The sequence below is a fragment of the Pelmatolapia mariae genome, linkage group LG16_19, assembly GCF_036321145.2.
Source record: "Pelmatolapia mariae isolate MD_Pm_ZW linkage group LG16_19, Pm_UMD_F_2, whole genome shotgun sequence".
Lineage (NCBI taxonomy): Eukaryota > Metazoa > Chordata > Actinopteri > Cichliformes > Cichlidae > Pelmatolapia > Pelmatolapia mariae.
In genome coordinates this window covers 49,661,327-49,672,035 of record NC_086241.1, presented here as the reverse complement: position 1 = coordinate 49,672,035, position 10,709 = coordinate 49,661,327, and the positions used below count along the sequence as shown (strand labels likewise).

At 38.0% G+C, this 10,709-nt stretch overlaps 1 protein-coding gene across 1 annotated transcript; it reads right to left on the bottom strand.

Annotated features, from left to right (window-relative positions):
• Positions 1-4,856: 4,856 nt before the first annotated feature.
• LOC134646170 (CD209 antigen-like protein D) lies at positions 4,857-10,496 on the bottom strand. The gene is made up of 6 exons (XM_063499918.1): positions 10,428-10,496; positions 9,912-10,007; positions 9,380-9,646; positions 9,137-9,303; positions 7,712-7,848; positions 4,857-5,383 (listed from the first exon to the last, which is right to left on the bottom strand). The coding sequence occupies exons 1-6, from the start codon at positions 10,492-10,494 to the stop codon at positions 5,239-5,241; spliced, it is 879 nt and encodes a 292-aa protein (XP_063355988.1). The 5' UTR covers positions 10,495-10,496; the 3' UTR covers positions 4,857-5,238.
• Between the last annotated feature and the right edge of the window lie 213 nt (positions 10,497-10,709).

Sequence of the window (10,709 nt, the reverse complement as noted above, 5' to 3'; positions counted from 1 at the left end):
TGCTTTGGGATACAACGCTGCACAGTCCTCATTGTTTTCATCATTTGGTTCTCCATCGTTCCAGTACCTGAAGCAAATGACGAGTTACACTGCTGAGACAGGCCGGGTACACCCTGTTAGCTGTAGTAATGCAGATTGTTGTTTTGCTTTGTGCACTGCATTTTGCATTACATATGTATGTGTATATAGAGATGCATATGTGTATGTATGTATACATGTGCATATATGTCATTGCTGTATGTATAGATGATATCAAGCTGATAATTGTAATAATTTTAATTGCAACAAAAGGGATTGGATTAATTTGCTCTACTGCGCCATCAAGTGGACGATTCAAGTGAAACAGGCTATTTGATTATAATGATGTGATGTGTAAACCTCTAAACTGAATAAATAAATTGTTTTCATGGTTATTTATCCCGAATATTGTCTCAGTATGTCTGATACAAAAGAGAAAGTGGAAACTATCAAGACAGAGTTTTGGTATGATTGTGTAACTGTGTAATCATGCCTATGTACATCTGGATAATGATACAAACTGTGTGGCGCTTCACTTTTATAGGATCTGTGTTGTTTATTTATATTATGGTTCTTATCTTTTGTGATATTTATTACTATGTGCATACTTTATTAGAAAAGATGAGTTTAAAAAAATCTCTTCCTTGCTGGTTCCATCGAAGAAGAAATGCTCAATTAACTATGTAGCACGTACGTAACCCAATTCCGCAACACAATGTGATGGGGGTAATCAGCTGTGTTTTGCTGCCCAATTTATTTCGAATCTGGCGCGAACCGGCGAGCCAGTTCCTGAATCAGTCACATGGTACGGACTGCCCGCGAGGCCTCGAACGTCACTGCATACGTAATCAAAGCAAGCCTCGAGACCAATGACTGTATAAAAGACGCGCTTCACAAAAACTCCTCCGAGATTACCCGACTCACAGGACACATCACTAGTTTTTATCATAGTTCATGGTGGAGAATAGCTGCTCACATACGCATGTGTATCCGAAGATCCATACTTGGCCTGCCTGGGGTTGAAAGTCTCGATAAATGCACGTCATTTTGGCGGGTATGGCTTATGCGAGTGTGACGCTTAGTTTGAGCTGTGAAAAATAATAACATAATTTTTATATTTCAAGATCACAATAATATTCCAATTTAGAACTACAAGTTAAAAAAGAACTAACACAAATAAAATACACTTCCATTTTTTTCCTAAACCACGTGGAGCCGCAGTATAAAGACTAAAGAGCGGCTCTGGAGCCGCAGGTTGCCAACCCCTGTCCTAGACCGTGGTGTTACATGTAATAGACAATGAAAACAGGACTACATAAAATGCAATTTGGTCAACAATTGAATGACTATAAAATATATTGAGTCTTTGCATGTGCTAGTGAAGTGCCTAGGTAGATTTGATCACTGTCAATAGAAACAAGTCATCTGACTGACAGAGAGAATACCAAGACCTCAGGAGGACAGTTCATCCTCAATCAATCCTTTTCAGCTCGTTTTAGAGCTGAAAAAGCTTCTCGGATGAGAGGTGAAATGTCTTCATGAAAAAAGTCCACTCGCTTTCTTTCCAAGCTTTTTAGAATAGACAGCTTACTATAAGTAACTTCCAAACAGCTTTGAGCTGATAAATGTTTCTGTAGATTAATGTAGAAATACATTAAATCATCATAGTCAAGGGAACAGGGGGAGAGCACTGCCCTCTGCTGGGAGCAAGTGAAAACACTTTTACTGACGGTTGGATCAACATCCTGAGTTTGGTGCCAAACGCATCATTAAATATCGAACAAGATCATGGAGTGAGGGCTCACTGACAACAACAACCTACCGTTACATTTTCAGCTTGCAGCTGGTTGCACAGCTGTCTTCATGATGCCAATATGTATTCATATAGAGACAATAGCTTTATTTTAGAGTATAAAACAATGAAATATCACTGTTTAACAAAATGTCAACATTTTATTGAGCAGAATAAAGTGTAGAATGAAGAGAAGTCACTGTAATAACTCCATATGAGGCTCTCAGTAAGCTAAAATGCCTACTAGACATATTCATATACATGAATGCATTTTAAGGACTTGCATGAATAAAGAATCGACCATACAGTGAAACATTGATCTTTTTTAAAGATGTGTAATTTTAAACAGGATAAAACGATTACATTGAAAATGAAAACTAACAGCTGCTGGTTGTGAAGCAGAGGCTCCTCTGGTGGGTGTTTTGGAGGTGAGGAGGACCTCAGGAAGAAGCTGATCCTTCTAAACAGCCACTTGAGCTTCTGGTTGATTTTGTTATGTTTTGTTGTTCTGATTGTGCAAATTAAGAGAAATGACTTCAGGTTTGACAAGGAGTTACATTCAAGTTTCTTTTGAACTTGAATGTATATAATTCAAAATATATACTGCCAATTCAGAAAAGAGTTATATTATTGAAAGTGTTAACTTTAAATGCTTACAGAGATTTGTGCGATAGTAGTATTTACAGTAAATACTACTATCTATCACTCATTTGCTTTCACTTTACTGTTGTAAATACTACTATCTGTTTAAGAATGCCTCATTACAGAAATGTTACCTCCTAGATTTTGGTGCTTTTTAATAAATCCGTTTTATTTGGCCATCACATCTCGCATTGTTCCAGGTCTTGAAGAAGTTTGCTCTGGGATCCACTGCTGCACAGCCCTCATTGCTGATATTATTCAACTCCTTTCACTCATTTGCTTTCAGTTAGTCCACGTTATTCTCCTTTTATTACTATTTACATTGCTTATTCTGGAGGAGAATGTAATTTAGTAAATGACCATTTCCTACAAATACAAATCACCGTTGACTTATAAAAGTTTCACATGTGTAACATATTAAACTTTTACCCTTCAGTGACAAATGTTCCATCCCACCATTTCCAAGTCCCTTAATAATCTCTGCAACTCTTGTTTTTCCTCCTCTGCAGAAACTCATCCTGGTTTTTAATAAATTATGTGTCAGATTGATATGGGGAATAAACCATGAAGTTTGCCTCACACAAATGGTGTTTAATTTACAAAAGCAAAGCAAATGATGGATTGGGAGGGCCTGATCTTAGTATCGCACATAAAATTCCATCCACCCATCCATCCTCTTCCACTTAGCCACAGCTGAACACAGACCTGTCCCCCGAACCACCTTTATAGAACCTACGCACGAGCAAAAACATAATCCGAGCAAATATTACATTTGCATTACAGCAATTCAAATCTTGCATGTAAATTCAAGAACCTGTGCTTACAGCAGCATTTGTGAAGAAGCCATTGCACCCACAAGACTGTCTGAAAGTTGAAAAGTAAAATTTACCGAATTAGCTTTTATCAGTTATTGTTTGCTGTGCAGCAGTGGAAATACAACTGTCAGACAACTGTTAGTTTACTGCTGAAGAAATATTCAAAACCAGAAGATTCTAAAGCAAGCTCTGAAGCCTCTGCACTGCTGTCCTATTAATCTGCTGTACAGTGTTACAGATTTTATGATTTAAAAAATCATCATAATCAGAAGTGCACGTCATTCCTGAGAAAAACATTGTGTCTTTGTCAATTTAGTAAACTTATTTTTATAAAATGTTTTTATGCTGCAGCCAGTGAGTACGCTTCACTCAGTGAAACAGCTGTACACATCTGGCTGCAGAGGTCCACTTACTGTGGGTCCAGTCTCCACTGTAATAGTTCATCCAGATGATATTTCAGGTTCTCTGAACAGTCAGTGACAGGCTGTCTTTGGTAAGTAGCTACTTCTGTCTGGTAAATAGTTCAGGCTGTTGCTGTAATGCTGTATCAATCTAAAGGGTCTTGTTACTATTACACGCTATGCTAGTAGCTGCTGTGTGCTAAGTTTTTATGCTTTGTGGTCGTCACTGTGCAGCTAACCAGCAGATAAACTGTTTTAGATTCATCACTCTGGTCACCAGGCTTGGACCTGCAGACCACACAAGAGTTCTAGCCCGTAACGATAACACCATGACAAAGATCCCGTGTTGATATACGGCACTACTGCTGAGCTGAGCAATAAATTCCTTTTGGTCAAATTTTAGTAAAAACTTGTGTGTTTAAAAAAATAAGAAATGAAAATAATCTCTGTATATGACATGTACTTTCTACAGATAAGATGTAGTAAATATCCTCACTCTTCCAAAAGAAATGAAGGCCATGTAAAAATGAATTGTTGTCATGTGCCATGAATTCAGACGTACCCCAAGTTCCCTCTCCTCCCTGAGCAACATCTGGAGGTTGGTTGCTGTTTGGTTTGCTCTTGTGCACCTAACACTGCATCCACCAACTCTTCATGCACCACTGACAGTTACATTGTGAGTTTGAGTTTCTTCTTCATGTTTCCTTAATAAACTTTTTCTTAATTAGCATTTCTATCTGCACCTGTCTTGCTGTCATGGCTGTGTGGCCTAGTTTTGACAAAATCAAGTAAGCACAGCCTAGGCCATTTTCATGGTGCAAAGATCCTTCTTCTGTGCTGTATAATTATAATAAAATACAATCATCATACATAGTCCACAGCGGTCCCTGTTCTGCAGGTACTCTGGTTTAGATCTGCAGAGTGTGAAGGGTTGTTTCTCTCTTTATGTCAGTTATGGACTGGAAACTTCTGAAGGGTGTACATTGATTGTATCACATTCATTTAATAATAGTCTCTCTTTTTTGCCTTTGCCATGACTTCAGAGCAACTTGCCAAGTTTTTGAGCAAAATCAGATTTAGTTCACAGATGTTTTCTGTGCTGCCTACAAATTCCAATGAACCTAACCATCCATATTTATGTTTCCACATTTGTTCTTATTTATTTAGAAAAATAACAGAAATACACGATTAAAAGACACAAGAACAAGCATATCAAACAAATACCATAGCAAAAAAAGTAGATCCACATAAAAAACATACGGTATACGTGTTACAGTTTAATGCCAACTTGTCTAGTGCATAGCATTTACTCTATATGCTTTTATATCCAAAATAATGTTAATTATTATTATAATAGTTTTTTTTCTTGATACTAACCAGGCTGGCTTTAGGTTTAGTGGAATTTCTTTTAACAACAAATAATTTTCACACAGACCTCTAAAGTAATTAGAATGTTAACTGCACTGTTGTAGACTCTGAAAATGAAAAATAACCCAAAAACTGATAAATATTTCTTGTTAAAAATGCTTTTTTTTAGCATCATATCAGGAGTGAAAAGAGTTTTTCTTATTTACATTTCACACATCCAGTGCAACTGCTTCACGTCACAATTTCCATCATAGCGCGTCTTCCAGGGATTAAGGGCAGAGTGAACTGCAACCCCACAATGTTCTCCAAAATCTCCGCCGTTGTTTGGTTCTCCATCCATCCAGTACCTAAGAAAATTGCATCATGTATCGTTAACTTCAAACCACACACTGCCGGTCAAAAGTTTTAAAACACCCAATATTTTCAGTTATTTATTGCAATTCAAGTCATTCAAGTCCAATGAATAGCTTGGAATGGTACAAAGGTTCACATCAGGTGAACTGCCAGAGGTAAAAAAAAAAAAAAAGAAGGTACGGTTACCCAATGTACATTTTAGAATTATACAGAAAGGCCTTTATCAGGGAACCCAAAACAGAGGTTGATGAAGCCTTGAAAGCTGGTGCTACTAATTCCTACAGGTGTTCCAACTTTTCTGGATTACCTACAACCACCTCTGTCTGCATAAAAGCAGTGTTGGAACACACTGTGGTATCATTACCTTGTGAGCATCAGTTGAACATTACTGTACTGGAGAAAGTAGTGTGTTGCTACAAAAATGGCAAGAAAAAGGCAATTAACAATGGAAGAGAGACAGACCATCATAACATTTAAAAATGTAGGTCTTTCCCAAAGAGAAACTGCAAAGAAAGTCAAGGTGTCAGTGAGTACAGTTTGCTTCACCATCAAAAGGCAAGAAACTGGGGCAAACTCTGACAGGAAGAGGTCTGGCAGACTCAAAGCCACAACTGAATCAGAGGACATGCTTCTGAGAGTTAACAGCTTGTGTGATAGGCAGCTCACAGGACAACAGCTTCTAGCACAGCTTAATAGTGGTCGTAGTAAGCAAGTCTCAGTTTCAGCTGTGAAGAGAAGACTTCGAGCTGCAGGTTTGACAGGATGAGTTGCTGCAAGAAAGCCATTGCTTAGACGTCAGAATAAGACAAAGAGGTTTTCCTGGGCCATGTAACACCACCGTTGGACTACTGAAGTCTGATATAAATCTTTAGTTCATCACAAAGGATCTTTGAATGGCGTGGAGTAGGTGAAAGGATGGTTCCAGTGTGTGGAATCAACTGTCAAACATGGAGGAGGAAGTGTGATGGTCCGGGGCTGTTTTGCTGGATCCAGGGTCGATGAATTGTACAGATTGAGAGGCACCCTGAACCAAAATGGCTACCACAGCATTCTGCCATGCCATACCCTCTGGTATGCTCCTAGTTGGTCAGGGGTTCATCCTACAGCAAGATAATGACCAATACATAATTCCAAGCTATGCCAAAATTACCTGAGGAAAAAAGAACAAGATGGTAAGCTTGAAAACACGGAGTGGCCAGCACAGCCTCTACACTTAAACCCCATGGAGGTAGTTTGGGATGAACTGAACAGAAGAGTGAAAGCAAAGACATCTACAAGTGCCACACATTTATGGAAACTGTAAGAGACATGGGAAGAACTTTCTGAAGAATTTTGAGTTCTATTGTAGAAAGAATGCCACAGGTGTGTTCAGCTGTTATATCTGCCAAAGATGGCTACTTTGATGAGTCAAAAGTAAAAAATCAATTTTCGTCTATAACTTGATTCTATGATTTTGAAGTCAAATTGCTTATTTATACTATGCTTTCATTTCAGAGTGCAATGACATATGAAACTGTATAATTTTCAATAAAAAAAATGGAAAAATTGGGGTGGACTGTCATTGCTGCTACGGCAGTCATGTGGTGTTTGTAAAGGAAGGACCCAAAATGCAGGCAAAGGCCGTTTATTTACAGTGATGGCAAAGTGACAAAAACAGGAAATAAGGAACAGGGGGCTCCAAAACCTAAACTGGGAAAACTAACCTCATACAAACCCAAACTGAAACACAAAACGTTAAACACTGGGATACCTGGAAGCATGAGGAGACAAAAGGCACGGGAACATGGGGCGAGACAGCCAGGGATGACAGGGAGAATGTTGAGCAGAGAGATGCTGAGAAACAGCAACTAACGCAAACGGACCGACAACAAGCAAAGGCAACCTCACACTATAAGTACACACATAGAGGGAACAAGGAATGGCAAACAGGAGGCACAGCTGATCCTAATTAACATGACGAGACAAGAGACACAGACCCTAAAAGTAAAACCGGAACCCACAGACTGAACTACCGACACAGACATAGGGACATGACACAGACTCAGGGAAATGAAACAGAGCACAGATGGAGCACACTGACAGAGATAACTAGGCACACAGCAAAGGAGGCACAGGAAGAAAACCTCTCAACTAGAATACATAATCAAAATAAACATCAAATCATCAGATAATAACCATAATAAGAAGAATAATAAACACAAAATGCTGGGTCACCAAACCAGCACCATGACATGGTCTAAAACCTTTGATTGATAATATATATAATAAAATTAATCTATTTAACATAAAAGTATGAAGAAATGATTTGGTGCTGTTCTCACCTTTGTTGCACCTCTGTGACATTATTAATCCATACCCAGTTCCCCTCGTTCTCCATGTCAGTGAGTCCAATCCAGAATCCATTCTCCCACTTACTATTACTGGTTTTCATATTTTGGATCGTGGTACTCACATATTTCTAAAGAAAAAAGAAAAGAAAAAAAGAATCAGTTAACACCTAAAATAAAGTTTTCAAATGACCTAATTATAACAACCAATATAGAAATTAACTCATTTTCAGGGCACGACCTTGACTTGTACAGTACCAGTTTGTGGCTACATTACATTCACCTGCTCTACTGTTTTTGAGCAGTTTGAGCCTGTGTGTTTTGATGGAAGAGGTGGAAGAACTTTGTAATGACATAAAGACATCATCTTGTCCAAATGATGTTGTTCCAACACATTTCTTAAAAAAGATTGCCAAGGTGGTCAGTTCTGACATTTTAGCGATTTTTAATAGCAGTCTTAACTCAGGTGTTGTGCCAGCCTGCTTTAAACATGCTGTTGTGCAGCCTGTGATTAAAAAAACTAATCTCGATTCCTCTGTTCTTGCAAACTTCAGGCCTCTTTCAAAGCTTCCCTTTCTGTCAATAATTTTAGAAAAGAATGTATTTGTTCAACTGCAATCTTTTTTTATACAGTCACCATGTTCTCGAGAGGTTTCAGCGCCTAAATTGTGGAATGATTTGCCTCTCCACATCAGACAGGCTCCTACCCTCAATCTTTTTAAATGCTATCTTAAAACACATCTCTACTCATTGGCTTTTAATACTGCATGAGAGTTATTTACTTATTTATTTGTTATTTGCTATTTGTTATTTGGCATTGATGTTAATTGATATTCATTATTTTATTGTGTAATGTGTATGTTTGTACAGCACTTTGGTCAACACCACTGTTGTAATTAAATGTGCTATATACATAAATAAACTAAACTAAACTACATAACATTTTTTAATTTTTCCATCACCTGTACCTTATGTTTATTAACAGTAAGCAGATTATAGCATGTTGACATGATTGTTTGCTGTTTTTTGCTAATTGTTTACTTGATTTTTTAATAACATATATTTCTCTTTAAATTTATTTGTTGACTGCTTGTAGTTTGAGTTTTGGATGTCTATTCTGGACCCAGAAAGAACAGCTGGTTCTTGGGTAATAACATCTAAATGAAGATAAACATGCTCGATATGAAAGATTGAACTTTATAATCAGCTCTATGATTAGCAGAATTTAAATCCATGTTAATCACTCTCTGTGGTCTCTTAGGCATGTAGACTTTCTGTCTATCTGACTTATTTTTTTTACAGTCATCCTTGTTTGTTTTAACCCTGGAGAACCAATGGGGTCAGAGCCGACCCCATTGGTTTTCTAGGGAAACCATGGGGTCAAATTTGACCCCATGGGTTCTCCAGGGTTAAACCCACCTGCTCTTCCTGGTTATCGATCACAACCAGGTCAGATCCACGACTAACACAGTCCTCTCTGCTCTGATGCCAGTTCTTTTTAACAGTAGAGGACTCGGTGTAGGAGAAGAAATAGCAAGACGAGTTGAAAAGAGCCCAACCAGGGAGGCATCCACCACAAGATCCCTCTGAGAGAAACAAAGGATTTATTGTTTTTTCAAGTTAACACATTTAAAGAAAAAATAAATAATAATAACATCTCACCTAAAATTGATACATTGGACTTCAGGTTTGCCTTCTCCATTTGCAGTGCTTGCATCTGTTTCTGATAACCATCATTGACGGTCTTCAGCTCCTCAATTTTCACCTTTACTTCTTTGTGGTTGTTGATCGCGCTCTCTAAAGCCTTCTTGGCCTCCTCTTCAGCTTCGATCACATCGCTGTGGTTGCTTCGGAGATAGTCAAGCTCACTGAAGAGCTGTGTTACAGCTGGGTTGGAAATGTGCAAGGAGTCCTCTTTGACTTTGGCACCTGAAAATGTTTGTGTCAAAATATCAATAGTTGAGTCACATTTCAAAATACTGGAAAATAATCTTGACACAGTTTTGTTTAGAAGGAACTAAAATAGTTTTTTAATCAACAAACCAGAACATTTTCAATTTAGTAGATGTGTTACTGCTTGTGTTAACATGATTACTCTAACATCTTATAGTGAAAGTGTGTTTTCAGCAGTTTATCAGTAAGATTCCAAAGAAAAAAGAGGGAAATGAAACTTCTGGTGAATTTTCACACTCACAGTTAACTCCAATAACAACAGCCGTTATCAACAATACAGCGTTCAGCAATCCCAGGAGCAGTATAATCGGTGGGTACTTTGGAAAGGTTGATCCACCTGCAATAAATGAACATAAAAAATATTGTAATGTTTCAATGTTTGGCAGAAAACACAACTGACTTACATTTTCCCTCTTAGCTTCTTCTGCTTTGTAGGCATGCTTGAACAAGTGAACTGTATATCCTCATAGCTGCAATGAGTTAGCGGTCAAGCCACAAACCAGCTACATTAGAAAACACATCTTATTTGCTGTAGCTATATTTAGGTTTATCTGACCTCATACAAATACAACTCCATATGCAAGCATCCTACAAAAACACACAGGTTTAGCAAATATTTAAAAATGATTTCAACTAATGTTCTTCCACTAATATAGGCAATAGTGATTTCAGGAAACTACCTGGAAAAAAGATGAAATAGAAAGAAAAGAGGAGAAAAATTGATGGCTAAACCAGTCACTGTGGAAGAAACTCATACCTTGCCTAAATATATCATTGGACGATGCGTCATTGTTCTCATTTGTCCTTCTCTGTGGATTATCCATGACTGCAGTGTTGATGGTAATGTCACTGATCTGTCTGACTTCTCTTTTATACCCTCAAAAAAACTGACTTTGAATACGTAATGCTTACTGTGGGTGTATCAGTTCTGCCTTGAATTCTGGGCCATTGACATCTGTTCGTGTTTCTGTGAAAACCAGTAATTTGATTTAGGATGGAGGTCGGCAGCCACATGTGGCTCTTTCGTTGTTAGTTGTGG